Raw genomic sequence first — 18,841 nt, forward strand, 5'->3', positions numbered from 1 at the left:
GTCAGAGGTCAGGGGTCAGTCTGGTGTCTTTAAAGGAGACGTAAACAGTCAGTCCTCTGTCTGCAAAAGCCTGAAGTTTGGAGCAGACGCAGACTTTGGAGTAGTGTTGTCACGATATTCAAATGTCAAACTCTATTTCAACACTAAGGAAAAGACTCGATACTCGATACTCGATACTGATACCACGATAATAAAAACACTCCATCTCAAAGACTCTGACCACTCAGTGAGAGTGAGGTTCAGATCTGAGCCAGAGAAATGGTTTGAGAGGAGAGTTAAAGAATCGATCCTTGAACAGGAACGGAGCCTGAGACGTCGCCCTCAGACCCAAAGCAAACAAAGGAAACAAAGAGAACAACAGAGCAGGGAGGAGGGTCATTAAGGATGAAACTGGAGACAATAGCTGTTCACAGTTTGAGTGTCGTTAGCGCCTCCTTCAGACAGATATAAGGCAGTGTCCAGGAATCTGACCAGAGCTGAAGAAGAATCTGACCAGAAGTGAAGAAGAATCTGACCAGAACTGAAGCAGCGAAACGTCTTCACTTCGACAACAACTTTGTCCAGTGACAGATTTAAAGTTTGTTGTTTGCTCTGGATCAGACCTGAACAACTGAGGGTCACACTGACACTTTTACTTTAGACAGTGAGGTGTAACACAGTAAATGTTGTACTTTGTGTTCTATTCCATGTGTGTGACATGTGTGTTATATGTGTGTTGTCTGTGTGTTGTCTGTGTGTTATCTGTGTGTTACATGTGTGTTATTTGTGTGTTCTCTGTGTGTTCTCTGTGTGTTCTCTGTGTGTTACATGTGTGTTACATGTGTGTTCTCTGTGTGTTATTTGTGTGTTCTCTGTGTGTTATCTGTGTGTTACATGTGTGTTCTCTGTGTGTTATTTGTGTGTTCTCTGTGTGTTATCTGTGTGTTCTATGTGTGTTCTCTGTGTGTTCAATGTGTGTTATCTGTGTGTTACATGTGTGTTATTTGTGTTACATGTGTGTTATTTGTGTGTTATTTGTGTGTTATTTGTGTGTTCTCTGTGTGTTACATGTGTGTTCTCTGTGTGTTCTCTGTGTGTTCTCTGTGTGTTCTCTGTGTGTTACATGTGTGTTACATGTGTGTTCTCTGTGTGTTATTTGTGTGTTCTCTGTGTGTTCTCTGTGTGTTCTCTGTGTGTTCTCTGTGTGTTCTCTGTGTGTTATTTGTGTGTTCTCTGTGTGTTATCTGTGTGTTACATGTGTGTTCTCTGTGTGTTCTCTGTGTGTTCTCTGTGTGTTACATGTGTGTTACATGTGTGTTCTCTGTGTGTTATTTGTGTGTTCTCTGTGTGTTCTCTGTGTGTTCTCTGTGTGTTCTCTGTGTGTTCTCTGTGTGTTATTTGTGTGTTCTCTGTGTGTTATCTGTGTGTTACATGTGTGTTCTCTGTGTGTTATTTGTGTGTTCTCTGTGTGTTCTCTGTGTGTTCTCTGTGTGTTACATGTGTGTTCTCTGTGTGTTCTCTGTGTGTTCTCTGTGTGTTCTCTGTGTGTTACATGTGTGTTACATGTGTGTTCTCTGTGTGTTATTTGTGTGTTCTCTGTGTGTTCTCTGTGTGTTCTCTGTGTGTTCTCTGTGTGTTCTCTGTGTGTTATTTGTGTGTTCTCTGTGTGTTATCTGTGTGTTACATGTGTGTTCTCTGTGTGTTATCTGTGTGTTCTATGTGTGTTCTCTGTGTGTTCAATGTGTGTTATCTGTGTGTTACATGTGTGTTATTTGTGTTACATGTGTGTTATTTGTGTGTTATTTGTGTGTTATTTGTGTGTTCTCTGTGTGTTACATGTGTGTTCTCTGTGTGTTCTCTGTGTGTTCTCTGTGTGTTATCTGTGTGTTATTTGTGTGTTCTATGTGTGTTCTCTGTGTGTTCTCTGTGTGTTACATGTGTGTTCTCTGTGTGTTCTCTGTGTGTTACATGTGTGTTCTCTGTGTGTTCTCTGTGTGTTCTCTGTGTGTAACTCTGTGCGTTCTATGTGTGTAATCCTCTGTGTGCTGTAGTTCACACTGGTCCATGGTGTGTACTTTGTGTCTTTCACTTGTGAAACAGACACTTCAGAACAAACAGATTCAGGACAGACTCATTTGTGTCAGTGGGACTTTTTTAGTATCGATACTTGTTTAAATGAAGATCTAGTTTTGATACTAGTTTTGGTATCGAGTAGTGTTTAGTTTCGATACTTTTGACGGCTCTTAATTGGAGAATACACTGGTTTATTTTCTATTTGAAATAACACAGATTTAAAGTCTGTGTTTTTCATGTTCAGGAAATCAACTCTTTTTAAAAAAAGGATTTTTTATGATGTTATTTTGTCATTTTTCCCTGAGTAAATCCACGTTCCCTTTGGACCGCCACTCCTGTGTTTGGACCGCCGCTCCTCTGTGCGTCCCCTGGTTTACCGCCTGAAGTAGCAGACAAAGATGAGGTATGAACTAAAACATCTTTAAATCTACAACACAAACATTTAAAATAAAATAAAACACAGTTTATACAAAAATACATATTATACATATAATTTATGAAAAACGTGAGACTTCAACTGAAGTCAGAGTCGCCGCATGCCCGCATGCCCCGACCAATGAGAGAAGGCACAGCGCTGAAGAGGGTTAGGCCACGCCCCCAGACGAACAGCTCGTCCAATCAGAGCAGAGTTATGACCTGCACAAACACGAGAGGTGCAGCGGAGGATGAGGCGTTTAGGTCAAATCTGAGGTCAGAGGTCAGCGGTCAGGAGAGTCGCTCAGACTTTTCCTCCTGAGACACTTTCAACGAGAATCCTCCTCACGCCTCCACGCGGCGAGAAAGGATCCACACCAGAGTCCAGAGCAGAGTCCAGAGCAGAGTCCAGACCGGGGACTAGACCAGGGACTGGACCAGAGACCAGACCAGGGACCGGACCAGAGACCAGACCAGGGACCGGACCAGAGACCAGACCAGAGTCCAGAGCAGAGTCCAGACCAGGGACTAGACCACAGACTGGACCAGGGACCAGAGCAGGGACCAGAGCAGGCTTCAAGAATCCTTTAACACTCAGGGAAACTCCATTTACGTTGAGAGGAACCAGCTGAGGTGGCTCGGGCATCTGCTCAGGATGCCTCCTGGACGCCTCCCTAGGGAGGTGTTCTGGGCATGTCCCACCGGGAGGAGGCCCCGGGGAAGACCCAGGACACGCTGGAGGGACTATGTCTCTCGGCTGGCCTGGGAACGCCTTGGGGTCCCACCGGAGGAGCTGGAGGACGTGTCCGGGGTGAGGGAAGTCTGGGAGTCCCTGCTTAGACTGCTGCCCCCGCGACCCGGCCCCGGATAAGCGGAAGAAAATGGATGGATGGATGTAAACTCCATTTAGTCCTTATTTAGACGTGTTTCAGAACCAGTCTGTCCGTGGGTCAGACCTGGTTCAGATCCGGCTTAGTCCTGGTCTAGTTTCAGTTCTGATCTGGTTTAGTCCTGGTTTAGTCCTGGTTTAGTCCTGGTTTAGTCCTGGTGTAGTCCCGGTCTAGACCTGGCAGATGTTGTAATAGACCGTGTGCCTCTGGGTCAGGTCGTCGTCATAGAGACAGTCTCTGTGAGTGTGCAGCTCCGTCATGGGGACGTTCACACTGTGGGGTTTCCCCGTCCCATAAGAAGGGACACCCTGAAAGAGAGACACAGAGACACAGAGACAGAGAGACAGAGAGACAGAGACAGAGACACAGAGAGACAGAGAGAGACAGAGACACAGAGACACAGAGACACAGAGAAAGACAGAAACAGAGAGTTTAAACAATAAATATAAAAACACACAGAGATGAGAACGGTCGGGAAACAGACTGCAGTTGTAGTTAGCGTAGTTAGCGTAGTTAGCGTTGTTAGCGTTGTTAGCGTAGTTAGCGTAGTTAGCGTAGTTAGCATAGTTAGTGTTAATTTATTCTAATAGATTCTTTTTCAGACCAAGGTTTACTTTGTTTTCATCTCTGTCACTTTTGATTGCTCACTAGCGCCTCAGAGTGGTTGCTGGGTTGTGGTGGGACGGCTGATTTTTAATTGGTGTTGGCGCTGTCATGTTGGAGACAGGACAACAGCGCCATCTGCAGTCTGATTTCTTCAGGACAGTATCCCAGGTGTGTGAGAGTAAAAAGGCCTCTCGTCCTGGTTTAAGCCTCTTCTCGGTTTAAAGTCCCGTGGACATGTTTCCATATTTCAGTTGCCTCCTTGTCCCAGAGATGATGTTGTCCTCTGTCCCCTCTGTTTGCTCATTTTCGCTGCAGGTGGCGCTGTTGTCCTGCCTCCACTTGTGGGAAGAGACACCAAAACCTGTTTAAATCAGCTGATCGGACGAGTCACAGGAAGAGCCCTGGTAGAAACAAACTAAACTTTGGTCTGAAAAAAGAACCTGTTGGATTAAATTGTTAGCATTGTTAGCATTGTTAGCGTTCTTAGCGTCGTTAGCTCTCGTACCTTCCCGCTCTCGCTCAGGGGGAAGTCCTTCCTGCACAGGTGAGCGATGATCCCTGCAGCCAGAGCGTCGCCCAGAACGTTTATCATCGTCCGGAACCGGTCACTGAAAGAGAGACAGAAACACTGAGGTCAGATTAAAGAGCGATACAGAGGGGTACAGAAGGGTACAGAGGGGTACAGAGAAATGTAGAGGGGTACAGAGGGGTACAGAGAAATGTAGAAGGGTACAGAGGGGTACAGAGAAATGTAGAGGGGTACAGAGAAATGTAGAGGGGTACAGAAGGGTACAGAGGGGTACAGAGAAATGTAGAGGGGTACAGAGGGGTACAGAGAAATGTAGAGGGGTACAGAGGGGTACAGAGAAATGTAGAGGGGTACAGAGGGGTACAGAGAAATGTAGAGGGGTACAGAGGGGTACAGAGGGGTACAGAGAAATGTAGAGGGGTACAGAGAAATGTAGAGGGGTACAGAAGGGTACAGAGGGGTACAGAGAAATGTAGAGGGGTACAGAGGGGTACAGAAGGGTACAGAGAAATGTAGAGGGGTACAGAGAAATGTAGAGGGGTACAGAATTCACACACACATTCACACACACATTCACACACACATTCACACACACATTCACACACACATTCATACACCGGTGCACACAGACACTGGAGGTGAGGGGGTTAAGTGTCTTGCTCAAGGACACAATAACAGTATTCATCTGCGGGAGCTAGAATCACACTGCCAACCTGTGGATCTGTGGAAAACTCTATAAAGTGAGCTCCTGTGAGAGCTAACCACTCTGCCACAGCGTCCCCTGACCCTCTGTGCGTGTGTCAGGGTAAAGACGTGCACTCACAGAATCCAATCAATGGCCACGATGAGAGTGATGTCATCAGGAGGAAGTCCGACAGAGGTCAGGACTATCACCATGGTAACGAGTCCGGCCTGAGGGATCCCGGCCGCTCCGATGCTCGCCGCCGTCGCCGTGATACTGAGAAATAAAACACGAGACATCGGGAGTCGAACCCACAAACACGACCTCCCGGCGAGAGGGACGAGGCGGGATCTGAGCGGTCTCTTGTACCTGATGGTGACCAGCTGTCCGAAGTCGAGCTCGTAGTCGTTGACCTGGGCGATAAAGATGGCCGCCACCGCCTCGTAGAGCGCAGTACCGTCCATGTTGATGGTGGCGCCGACGGGCAGCACGAAGCGAGCGATCTGACGGTCCACGCGGCAGTTCTCCAGCAGACACTTCATCGTGATGGGCAGAGTCGCCGAGCTGAGGGCGGAGTTTTATATTTGTGTTTTATTTAGTTTCACAAAATAAATACACAAGTTTACATCGTTTTTAAAAGTTAGGGTTAAAGTGGGTGTGGTCTGACCTGGAGGAGGTTGCGAGTGCGATCACCATGGCCTGCAGCAGACCTCGGATGTACTTAAAGGGGTTCTTGTGCGTCAGGATGAAGTAGAAGAGCGGCAGCAGGATGAGGCCGTGGACGAAGAGCCCGGCCAGGACCGTGACCCCGTACCAGCCCAGCTTCTTCCCCAGAGTGCTCGGGTCAGCCATGTCCAGGATCTTACCCGCAACCAGAAAGATGATCCCGAACGGAAAGTACCTGAGGACACAGACAGGGTAGAACCAGGACTGGACCAGGACTGGACCAGGACTAAACCAGGACTGGACCAGGACTGGACCAGGACTAAACCAGGACTAAACCAGGACTAAACCAGGACTAAACCAGGACTGGACCAGGACTAAACCAGGACAATCTCATTGGCATTTGACCCCTCAGTGTCTCTGGGTTTAACCTGTCAGGAGCAGTGGGACCATCTCAAGATCTTGGTCTAGTCTTGGTCAGGACTAACATAGTTGGGGCATTTGACCTGTTTTGGGTTCAAACTCCACACAGAACCTTTTTGCTGTGAGGCCATAGTGCTCGCCCCACAGCTCACACATAAATGCCTCTCTCTGATCTGAATGGTCTCTACCTAAACCCCAACTCTGCAGCTCAGAGAGTGAGTCTGGAGGTTCTTTCACACGAGGTCTGTCCATAAACTGAGACAGAGACACACCTGGACGTGTCTCTGTCTGCAGGTACCTTTTTAAAATAGTAAGAGCACAGGATCTACACACCAAACGGTCGTCTGTATGAAGTGTGTGTGTGTCTGTGTGTGTGCGTGCGTTCGTGCGGGGGTGCGTGTGTGTGTGTGTGTGTGTGTGTGTAGATGTCCCAGTGTAGAACATGGTTGCTAGGTAACAGGTACAAAATTCCCAAGTGTGATATTATGATTTTCAACCAGGAAGTAAGATTTTAAACCCAAACAACCTTAACAATCTTAACTGTATCTTAAGAAGAAAATAGTCACTTTCCAGGAAATGAATGGGCCCAAGAAGCACAGAGTGTGAGCATGGGGTGTGTGTGTGTGTGTGGGGTGTGTGTGTGTGTGTGTGTGTGGGGGTGTGTGGGGGTGTGTGTGGGTGTGAGAGATTATCATTAGTGTCACGCTCAGCTCATTACGCGCCTCGTCACACATCTCGTTTGCCATAATCAGATCATGTGCCGGGTCAAAGGGGCGGGGTTTGGTCAGAGAGGGGCGGGGCTTACCACTGGAAAGGGGAAGGGGGGGAGTGGCTAGCGACCGGATGATGTCACTGAGGCACGTTTTAGCCACAGGGCGCAGCAGTGGTCAGGAGGTCAGAGGATCAGGACTGACCCAACACGACACAGAGAAGAACAAACGAGAGAGGACCAAATGGAGACGAGAGCCAAGGGACGCAGACATGTCCCATCACACGAACCAGACATGTCCCATCACACGAACCACCGTGTCCCATCACACGAACCAGACATGTCCCATCACACGAACCACCGTGTCCCATCACACGAACCAGACGTGTCCCATCACACGAACCACCGTGTCCCATCACACGAACCAGACGTGTCCCATCACACGAACCACCGTGTCCCATCACACGAACCAGACGTGTCCCATCACACGAACCAGACATGTCCCATCACACAAACCAGACGTGTCCATCAGGCGAAGACAACAGGTACTTGTACTTTTCTTTATCATACTTTTCCTCTTACTTGAGTATTGTACAGTGTAACAGTACTGTTACTTGAGTAAAAGTTGTGGTTTCTCCTGGCTCAGTTCTGGTCCACTACTCCTGACAAATTTAACCCAAAGACACTAAAGGATGGGTCAAACGCAGAGGACACATTTTCTTATGAGGAGAATTGCAAATACAAATACTTTTTCCACCCGCTCCTCCGACTGGTCAGTCTCCATCCTGCTCTGAGCGAGGGACAGGTGGATTTAACCAATCACAACGAACCAAATATAAACTGTGGCCTGGGCTCTGTGTATCGCCCCCTGCTGGACTCACCAGACGGCGGCGTTGATGATCTTCATGACGCACTCGTTGATGCACTGACACACGTTGACCAGCGGGGCTCCTCTCTCACCCATCCGACCCAGCAGCAGACCTGAACAACACACAGAACTTTAAACAGGGGGTTTTATCAGAGCGCAGCGCTCGGAGACAGGTGCTCTGCGCGGCGTTACGCTCTCCGCCTTCGCACAGACCGACTGTTCACACGATGACAATATATTTATTAAGAGCAAGGGCTGTGGTTGGCTCCAGTTCAGACTGTACAGCGTGCCAGTCCGGAGCGAGGCTGGACGTAGCTAACCTGCCAGATCAGAGCGGGTAGAGCGGGTTAATACGAACATTTTAAGACCAAAATGATAAGTCTGACAGCAGCAGGTACAGAGAGAGGGGCCACGCGTCTTCAATAGAAAGTGAATTGGAGCCAGAGTCGATGGAGCAGAAGTGCCGTCGTGATCACTTCCTGTTTGAAACACAACGGCTAGCGGGTTAGCTAAGTCCTGGCGAAAACGATCTACTGTTGAACCCCAGAGCTTTGGCCTTTCGTGCTTTTTTTGTGTAGAATAATAACGTTGTAATAATTATATTCTGTCCTTTCCGTCAGATGCCCTCCCGTCCCCTGTATGCTTCAGATGCCCTCCCGCCCCCTGTATGCTTCAGATGCCCTCCCGTCTCGTCTTACCCATGGTGGCGGAGAAGATGACGATGCCCAGCACGTTCATCTGTTGGCTGGTCCCGGGACTGGTCTTGTACTGGACCTCGGGGGGCGGGGTCAGCTCCAGGTACACGGTGCGGCCACTGGGGTCGCTCTCGTCCGGGATCACGTACACGAAGCTGGGCTGCACCGTGTGAGTGGGCACTTTGAGGATGGGCACCAGGTCGGTCTTGTACTGCACACAGAGACGCACAGGGTTTTTCTGATGCATGCATGTCTATGGCGGAATGTTCAGCAGTTCCTATGGTGACAGTTCACACATTAACAAAGACAGATTAAAAAAAAAGTTTTAATTTAAGTTTAAAAGAATCCACACTGTATTTAGTTTGATCAGTACGAGCGTTCATGGTCCTGTTCAAGAGTTTGAAAAAAGTGTGTAAACTCCAGATGTGGGATGTGGGGGTGCGCCACCTACTGGTCTCCATGGAAATGTTATGACTTTGACAGTGGGTTATTACTGTGTTTGTTAGACACACACAGAAGACATCAGATATATGAAGTAAGATATATTGAATTATGTAGCAAAGAAAAAACGTGAAATAAGTCAACTAAAATGTGTTTGTGTTTCAGATCCTTTATATTTTATTTTCATATTCAGATCCTCAGAGTTTGTCTTTGTGCGTCTCAAACCCTCGTCCTTTTCTCAGCTTCATGATGGAGTCCTCGAAATTGTTTTCACTTCAGCCTCAGGGTCAAGACACGACACAAGTGTAAAACAGAGTCAAAGGAAAAGGTCAAGGAGATTTATAAGTTTTTATAAGTTTTTTTTGTTCACCAGGTCCACATGTGTCATTCATAGTTTTGATGCTTCAGTGAGAATTTAAAGAGTGAATAATCATGAAAATAAAGAAGAAACATGAATGAAACGTGAGTCCAAACTTTGTCGAAATAAAAATAACAAACCTGCTGAAATGTGGCCTCCACCAGGTTTGAGGGAACCATGTTTCTGTGGAAAAGAAAGATGTAGGTCAAAGAGGAGGTATTTACTTCTGTGGGGTATTAAAGAGGAGGTATTTACTTCTATGTTGTATTAAAGAGGAGGTATTTACTTCCATTTAGTATTAAAGAGGAGGTATTTACTTCTGTGGGGTATTAAAGAGGAGGTATTTACTTCTATGTTGTATTAAAGAGGAGGTATTTACTTCCATTTAGTATTAAAGAGGAGGTATTTACTTCTACGTTGTATTAAAGAGGAGGTATTTACTTCTCTGGGGTATTAAAGAGGAGGTATTTACTTCTACGTTGTATTAAAGAGGAGGTATTTACTTCTCTGGGGTATTAAAGAGGAGGTATTTACTTCTACGTTGTATTAAAGAGGAGGTATTTACTTCTGTGGGGTATTAAAGAGGAGGTATTTACTTCTATGTTGTATTAAAGAGGAGGTATTTACTTCCATTTAGTATTAAAGAGGAGGTATTTACTTCTGTGGGGTATTAAAGAGGAGGTATTTACTTCTATGTTGTATTAAAGAGGAGGTATTTACTTCCATTTAGTATTAAAGAGGAGGTATTTACTTCTACGTTGTATTAAAGAGGAGGTATTTACTTCTCTGGGGTATTAAAGAGGAGGTATTTACTTCTACGTTGTATTAAAGAGGAGGTATTTACTTCTCTGGGGTATTAAAGAGGAGGTATTTACTTCTACGTTGTATTAAAGAGGAGGTATTTACTTCTGTGGGGTATTAAAGAGGAGGTATTTACTTCTACGCTGTATTAAAGAGGAGGTATTTACTTCTATGTGGTATTAAAGAGGAGGTATTTACTTCTGTGGGGTATTAAAGAGGAGGTATTTACTTCTACGTTGTATTAAAGGGGAGGTATTTACTTCTGTGGGGTATTAAAGAGGAGGTATTTACTTCTACGTTGTATTAAAGAGGAGGTATTTTCATAAAACATTAAACGAGAAGAGTGCAGAATAAAACACTTTCAGTCCTGTGCACAGTGTTGTGGAATTTCTAATAGTAAAACCCTTAAAAATATAAAATAACGGGAAAGTGGAAGTGTTGAATCAAAGACTCTGAAACTACTAATGAAACTACTGCACATCGCGTCAGGTTTGTGAAGTTGTTGAATTGTTTCGTCTCATATTTTTGTACATTTATGAAGGTGGAGCAGAGGCGACATGTGGGGCCCAGCACTGGACAGAATCACCTCATGTAAACAATCGTCACATGACTCCAGCTGGAGGTCGGAGGTCAGGGGATGAGCGCGCAGGGGTGTGTGACCTGGGTGTGTTTGTGGGCGGAGCTTGCGCACGAGACGCGGGTTTCCAACGTGCGGAGTCAAAGATCATAGCTGCGCGGCTCGGCTAACAAAGCTAATCTGTCACTTATCCCAGGAGTTAGCTAAAAATACATCCAAATGCAGCGATCAGCAGTGAGGCTAAAGGGATCAGAGAGAGACCAGGACCGAACCAGGACTGAACCGGGACTAAACCAGGACTAAACCAGGACTAAACCAGAACTAAACCAGGACTAAACCAGGGCTGGAGACGGGGGCAGGAAAATGGTCAGAACTAGGTTAATGAAAGATGAGCTCATACAGTGAAGAGTCACCTGCTCTATTATAAGAAAGATCAGTTTAACCACAACAAGCTCTGTGTGTCAGATGCCCTCCCATGCCCCTGTATCCCTGTGTGTCAGATGCCCTCCCATGCCCCTGTATCCCTGTGTGTATTTCTTTAACCATCACATCTGCAGAATAGAGACATAAGCCCCGCCCCCTCTCAGCCTGACACTGCAGGGACACAGGAGGATGGGAGGGCATCCGGCTTACCTGATGAGGTCGAGCAGGGCGTCGGCAGATGTCATCACGGGCCCTCCCCCGAGGCGGTTACTCTCCATCTCGGTGCCGACGCCCGGTTTGACGATGAGAACGAGGACGATGCCCACGACCACCGCGATGAAGGTGGTCCACAGGTAATACGTGACGGTGAGCACGCCCATCCGACAGCACGCCTTGGACTCCATGGACGACAGGCCCGACATCAAACTGTAGAACCAACAAAAACAGGAGTTAAACTGTGACGTAGATCTGCTCCGGCCTGCAGCGGCTTTAAACATGATTCAGAACATTATAAGAGCTGGTCCTGTAACTGGCCGCAGTCTTCAGCCCTATGACCACAACCCTCACGTCACACACAGACATATGAGGCAATGGGGTGAAGTGTCTTGCCTAAGGACTCACTGCCGCCGGACTACAACACCTAGAACTCCCAGGTCCAAGTCCTGACCAGGAACGGACCTGCTCAGCAAATGAGATCTGACCAGACCAGAGCCCAGTCCACACAAACCAACAGCAGCTCAGAAATGCACTGAAGGAACTGATGTAAAGTGACAGGAGTTATACACTCTGCTGTCAATCAAACCTGTGGCTAACGCTAATGCTAAAGCTAACAGGAGCGACCTCGGGGACAGAAGGACCTGATTTGTCTGTTATTAATGTTCATATCTTGATTTACAGACACAATAGTGAAATAAAAACCCCAGGATCATGTAGAGGGTTAATACGAACATTTAAGACCAAAATGACGAGTCTGAGCCACAGTTTTTAATACAAAGTGGAGCCAGAGCTGATGGAGCAGGAAGTGCCCCCATGATCACTTCCTGTTAGCTTTGTGCTAGCAGGTTAGCTCTGTCCATTTATATAAACTGTCTGTGGGTTAAACGTGTCAGAAGCAGTGGACAAGATCTGAGCCTGGTCCTGGTCAGGACGACCCATCTGGACCTCTCCAGATCTGAATCAGAGACACAGAGACACAGAGACACAGAGAGACACGGACACAGAGAGACACAGAGAGACACACAGACAGAGACACAGACAGACACACAGAGACACAGAGAGACACAGAGACATAGACACAGAGACACCAAGAGACAGAGACACAGAGAGACACAGACACCGAGAGACAGAGACACAGAGAGACACAGACACCGAGAGACAGAGACACAGAGAGACAGAGAGACACAGAGACACCAAGAGACAGAGAGACACAGAGACACCAAGAGACAGAGAGACACAGAGAGACACAGAGACACAGAGAGAATAACACAGAGACACCAAGCGACAGAGAGACAGAGACAAAGAGACATAGAGAGACACAGAGACATAGACACAGAGACACCGAGAGACAGAGAGACACAGAGAGACACAGACACAGAGAGACACAGAGAGACACAAACACAGAGACACAGACACAGAGACACAGAGAGACACAGAGACACAGAGAGACACAAACACAGAGACACAGAGAAACACAGACACAGAGAGACAGAGAGACAGAGACACAGAGACAGACACAGAGACACAGAGAGACAGAGACACAGAGACACAGAGAGACACAGAGACACAGACCTGGAGGTGATGAGGGGCAGGATGAGCATCTTGAGCATCCTCATCAGCAGCTCTCCAGGGAACGAGAAGTAGATCTTTGCCTGAAAAACACAAAATCAGGTTTAAAGACGGATGTGTGGAGGTCAGAGGTCAGAGGTCAGAGGCAGTATTTAATAATATTGTAATATTTTGACTTTGATGGCAGGTGACTCCTGCCCATAAAACGTCACACATTTAAAAGTATTGTTGAACATCATGATGCATTTTACCTGTGCTGTGAGCGTCAAAGAGCGCCCCCTTTAAAGAGGGGGCGGGGTTTAAACTCTAGGATAAATATTTATTTGTTTGTTTATAATTTTATTCCTCCTTTTGCTCAGAATGACTTTAAATGATGGGACAGCGGCTTTAGTTCTGCTTTGGACCTGACAGAACAATGTTTATTCCTTATTCTGTCAGCTGTGTGGAGAGGGTGTGGTTAAAGGAGAGGGTGTGGTTAAAGGACAGGGTGTGGTTAAAGGAGAGGGTGTGGTTAAAGGGGGCGTGGTCAGACTCACCTGCGTGGAGAGGGTGTGGTTAAAGGAGAGGGTGTGGTTAAAGGAGAGGGTGTGGTTAAAGGAGAGGGTGTGGTTAAAGGGGGCGTGGTCAGACTCACCTGCGTGGAGAGGGTGTGGTTAAAAGAGAGGGTGTGGTTAAAGGAGAGGGTGTGGTTAAAGGAGAGGGTGTGGTTAAAGGAGAGGGTGTGGTTAAAGGAGAGGGTGTGGTTAAAGGAGAGGGTGTGGTTAAAGGAGAGGGGTGTGGTTGAAGGAGAGGGTGTGGTTAAAGGACAGGGTGTGGTTAAAGGGGGCGTGGTCAGACTCACCTGCGTAGAGAGGGTGTGGTTAAAGGAGAGGGTGTGGTTAAAGGAGAGGGTGTGGTTAAAGGAGAGGGTGTGGTTGAAGGAGAGGGTGTGGTTGAAGGAGAGGGTGTGGTTAAAGGAGAGGGTGTGGTTAAAGGAGAGGGTGTGGTTAAAGGAGAGGGTGTGGTTGAAGGAGAGGGTGTGGTTAAAGGAGAGGGTGTGGATAAAGGAGAGGGTGTGGTTAAAGGGGGCGTGGTCAGACTCACCTGCGTGCTGAGCTGTGTTCCTCGCAGCATGAAGCCGAGCGTGCAGCCCGTGGCCACGGCGATGACGGACAGCGTGAGGAGCCCGTTGCGGCGGCAGAAGTTGCGGAGCGTGTTGCGCAGCTCCAGCGCGGCGGGACCGTGCAGGAAGCGTTTGACTCTCTCTCCCACGGACTGCCCCCCGCTGGGCTCCGGGGCGAACGGCACGCTGTCGCCCGACCGCGTCTCCTCCTCTACGCTCGGCAACAGCAGCTCCTCCATGGCCCCGCCCACCTCCCAGAGAAGAGTTTAACTCAAACACGGTACTCAAGTAAGAGTAACGTTACTTCAAAATGATATTACTCAAGTACACGTACACATAAGAGTACTGCTACAGTGTATACTACTGTTATTTCAATAAAAAGTATTATTCAAGTAGCAGTAAAAGTATGTGACAAAAGTAATCTGAAAAGTAAGAGTTACTCAAGTAAATGTAACTAAGTAAAAGTAACTGAGTAAAGTAACTGAGTAAAATAACTGAGTACTACCCAGCTCTGGACAAGGCTGTTGAACACTTAAAGCTGCACTGTGTCATTTTTCTGGTGGAGGTTCTGCCACCTGCTCATCTGTCTGAAATGTTCCACAGTGTGGCATTAACTTATTTATCATTTACTCAATGTTTAAATTGAATTATTGGAAAACTTCTGTTCTTATTGTGAATGGGGTCACCTCTCCACAGATCTGACCTGTAACTTTGCCTGATAGTCTGGAAACTACGAGGTCATTCAATAAATAAGGTGAAGTTTTCAGTATAAGGATTTTTAATACAGTTAGAAGATTACTTTTTTATTTTTGTTTTGTTTTACTGTTTTTTCACATGGATTTAATTTCTTTTGCAGATTAAAAAAAAAACTTTGAGTATTTGAATATTCCAGGCAAAGTAGTAACATCTCCATGGAGACAAGCAGGTGGGCAGAAGTTCCAGAAATCTTTAAACCTTTTACCTCAGACAACTCATCAAATAGGAACAGAAAAAATAAACCTCCCTGTGTGTCAGATGCCCTCCCTGTGTGTCAGATGCCCTCCCTGTGTGTGTCAGATGCCCCCCATGTGATTCTTGGATTAGTTTAAATTCTCTCTGAAGAAAACTCCTGGACATAAACATGGACTTTAACATTACATAATTAAAGTTTAATTAAAGTTTAATTAATCTAACAGGAATAATCCACCTTTACCTCTCTGTCCCTGATTCACTTGTTATAGATCCACTGTGTGCGGGGAAGGAGCGGCTCGGTGGGCGCCGTGGTTGGGCCGCTCCTCGTGTCCCAGTCTGCTCCTCGTGTCCCAGTCTGCTCCTCGTGTCCCAGTCTGCTCCTCGTTTCCCAGGGTGCTGCTTGTGTCCCGTCCGTTTCGTCTCTGGCTCCGTGTGAAACTCCGAGAGGCGCGAGGACGAGCAGCTTTCCGCGGAAGGATTAGCTCAGAGCGGCCCGAGGAGGAGCACAGCCACGGGCCGAGCTCAGCCGCCCCTGGGCCCTAAGAGGCTTAGTCCAGGTGAACACACATACATATACACACACACGTACACACACCCTGCACGCACAGACACACACGTACACACACCCTGCACGCACAGACACACACACACACACCCTGCACACTCACTTCACACACACACGTACCCATTGTTGTCTACGTGGGTTTGATGTTCTACAGGATGGTCACAAGTTTCATCCATGAACTCTTCTGAGGGAGCGTCTTAATGAAGAAAGTCCGGCCTGAACAGCTGCAGGGTCCAGAGCAGCCGCAGGGTCCAGAGCAGCCGCAGGGTCCAGAGCAGCCGCAGGGTCCAGAGCAGCCACAGGGTTAAGCTGTGGGCTACCTCTGAGGAGGAAGTAGGCTAATTGTTGCATGTTCTTTCACTTGAGTTTATTTTTGGATGGCGTGTGGTCATAGTGCGGCCTGACCTGGTCAAGTCTCTGAGGCTTAGCAGGGCCGGGCCTGGGGAGACGGTGGGGAATGTCAGGGTCCACATGTGGTGTGTGTGGTGGTGGTGGTGGTGCAGATTGGCAGCCTCACTTCTGTCAGTCTGTCCCAGGGCAGCTGTGACTACAATAGTGTTTTACCATCAACCATATTATTATTATTATTATTATTATTATTATTATTATTATTTATGGTAATAGTTGCACTTCTTTTAGTGAAAACGTCTCACAGATCAACAGTAGCAGCCGAGTTTTATGTTGACGATTTGATTTAAATAAAAACATATTAAAAAACATGAATATATTTGTAAAGATAATGCCCTTAAATGTGCACAATTATAGAAACCTCTTAGATTTTGCTTTGAGTTTTGGATTGGTCCAGATCCCTTAGACTAGTGGTTTCTTTTTGTTGTTTTTTACAGTTTGAGTATTTTGAATTAAAAAAAGTAAAACAAATATATTTTAAGATACTGTGTGCACATCACATCATTACAGTTACGTGTCTTTTGGACTCGACACTTGTTACATCGACACTTACAAAAGCTGAATTATTTTTAAAAACTGTATTAGACGCTGTGACTGAACCGATTATAGTCTCCGCCTTTAAGACGAGTCAGTGTCCACAGAAGGAGCGCTCCTTGTCCTGGTTTGTTTTTTGAATTCCTGCTTCCAGGAATCATTGATGACGAGTGAGACCTGGAGTAAATCCAATAAAGTCCTGGTACAGACGAGGGCCAGAGGAGCTTTGAGGTCAGCCAAAGGCCAGGTCCAGGTCGAGATCAGGGTCTACGGACGGACTAAAGACGGCTCTTTAGACCGAGACCAAACCAGGACCAAACCAGGACCGAACCAGGACCGAACCAGGACCAAACCAGGACCAAACCAGGACCAAACCAGGGACGAGGACTAAAGCCAATGGAAATTAGGATCATTAATCTGCTCCTCTGTCTCTCTGCTCCTCTGTCTCTCTGCTCCTCTGTCTCTGCTCCTCTGTCTCTCTGCTCCTGTCTCTCTCTGCTCCTCTGTCTCTGCTCCTGTCTCTCTCTGCTCCTCTGTCTCTTTCCTCCTCTGTCTCTCTGCTCCTCTGTCTCTCTGCTCCTCTGTCTCTGTCTCCTCTGTCTCTCTGCTCCTCTGTCTCTGCTCCTCTGTCTCTCTGCTCCTCTGTCTCTCTGCTCCTCTGTCTCTCTGCTCCTGTCTCTCTCTGCTCCTCTGTCTCTGCTCCTGTCTCTCTCTGCTCCTCTGTCTCTTTCCTCCTCTGTCTCTCTGCTCCTCTGTCTCTCTGCTCCTCTGTCTCTGTCTCCTCTGTCTCTCTGCTCCTCTGTCTCTGCTCCTCTGTCTCTCTGCTCCTCTGTCTCTCTGCTCCTCTGTCTCTCTGCTCCTCTGTCTCTCTGTCTCTTCTGTCTCTGTCTCTTCTGTCTCTGTCTCTTCTTTAGTTAAAACAAACCGCACTTTCTCGCAGTAACTTAAATTTAACACATTTATTTTTAAATACATGTAGGTTTGATTTCATTAAATACAAAAATTCACAAAAATAAAAAATGATTCTTGTCAATAATTTACAAAAAAGTGTAACATTTTTTTAAAGAATCTAATAAGATTATTTCACAAAAGCACTTAGGAAAAAGTAGTTCTGCTCTGTACAGTAAACGAGCAAAGATTAGAAAAAACATTATTACATTTAGTGACAATTTCACATCAGCAGCCTCAAAACATCATATAATCTCTGTGCCAACGAGAGGGTTAAAGAGGGGGTATTTATGTCTGTGGGGCATTACAGAGGGGGTATTTATGTCTGTGGGGCATTAAAGAGGGGGTATTTATGTCTAAAGAGGGGGTATTTATGTCTGTGGGGCATTAAAGAGGGGGTATTTATGTCTGTGGGGCATTAAAGAGGGGGTATTTATGTCTGTGGGGCATTAAAGAGGGGGTATTTATGTCTAAAGAGGGGGTATTTATGTCTGTGGGGCATTAAAGAGGGGGTATTTATGTCTGTGGGGCATTAAAGAGGGGGTATTTATGTCTAAAGAGGGGGTATTTATGTCTGTGGGGCATTAAAGAGGGGGTATTTATGTCTGTGGGGCATTAAAGAGGGGGTATTTATGTCTAAAGAGGGGGTATTTATGTCTGTGGGGCATTAAAGAGGGGGTATTTATGTCTGTGGGGCATTAAAGAGGGGGTATTTATGTCTGTGGGGCATTAAAGAGGGGGTATTTATGTCTAAAGAGGGGGTATTTATGTCTGTGGGGCATTAAAGAGGGGGTATTTATGTCTGTGGGGCATTACAGAGGGGGTATTTATGTCTAAAGAGGGGGTATTTATGTCTGTGGGGCAATAAAGAGGAGGTATTTATGTCTAAAGAGGGGGTATTTATGTCTGTGGGGCATTACAGAGGGGGTATTTATGTCTGTGGGGCATTAAAGAGGGGGTATTTATGTCTGTGGGGCATTAAAGAGGGGGTATTTATGTCTGTGGTGCATTAAAGAGGGGGTATTTATGTCTAAAGAGGGGGTATTTATGTCTGTGGGGCATTAAAGAGGGGGTATTTATGTCTAAAGAGGGGGTATTTATGTCTGTGGGGCATTACAGAGGGGGTATTTATGTCTGTGGGGCATTACAGAGGGGGTATTTATGTCTGTGGGGCATTAAAGAGGGGGTATTTATGTCTGTGGGGCATTACAGAGGGGGTATTTATGTCTGTGGGGCATTAAAGAGGGGGTATTTATGTCTGTGGGGCATTACAGAGGGGGTATTTATGTCTGTGGGGCATTACAGAGGGGGTATTTATGTCTGTGGGGCATTAAAGAGGGGGTATTTATGTCTAAAGAGGGGGTATTTATGTCTGTGGGGCATTACAGAGGGGGTATTTATGTCTGTGGGGCATTAC

The 18,841-nt window shown here is 46.7% G+C and overlaps 1 protein-coding gene across 1 annotated transcript; it reads right to left on the reverse strand.

The window, feature by feature from the left end:
* Positions 1-3,510: 3,510 nt before the first annotated feature.
* Positions 3,511-14,257, reverse strand: slc1a8a (solute carrier family 1 member 8a). The gene is made up of 11 exons (XM_033965880.2): positions 14,000-14,257; positions 12,920-12,999; positions 11,342-11,557; positions 9,471-9,513; positions 8,535-8,742; positions 7,850-7,949; positions 5,841-6,074; positions 5,543-5,737; positions 5,315-5,449; positions 4,468-4,570; positions 3,511-3,664 (listed from the first exon to the last, which is right to left on the reverse strand). Exons 1-11 carry the CDS (start codon positions 14,255-14,257, stop codon positions 3,527-3,529), a joined length of 1,710 nt encoding a protein of 569 aa, XP_033821771.1. The 3' UTR covers positions 3,511-3,526.
* Positions 14,258-18,841: the final 4,584 nt, after the last annotated feature.

The sequence above is a fragment of the Periophthalmus magnuspinnatus genome, chromosome 4 (genome assembly GCF_009829125.3).
Source record: "Periophthalmus magnuspinnatus isolate fPerMag1 chromosome 4, fPerMag1.2.pri, whole genome shotgun sequence".
NCBI classification, from domain to species: domain Eukaryota; kingdom Metazoa; phylum Chordata; class Actinopteri; order Gobiiformes; family Gobiidae; genus Periophthalmus; species Periophthalmus magnuspinnatus.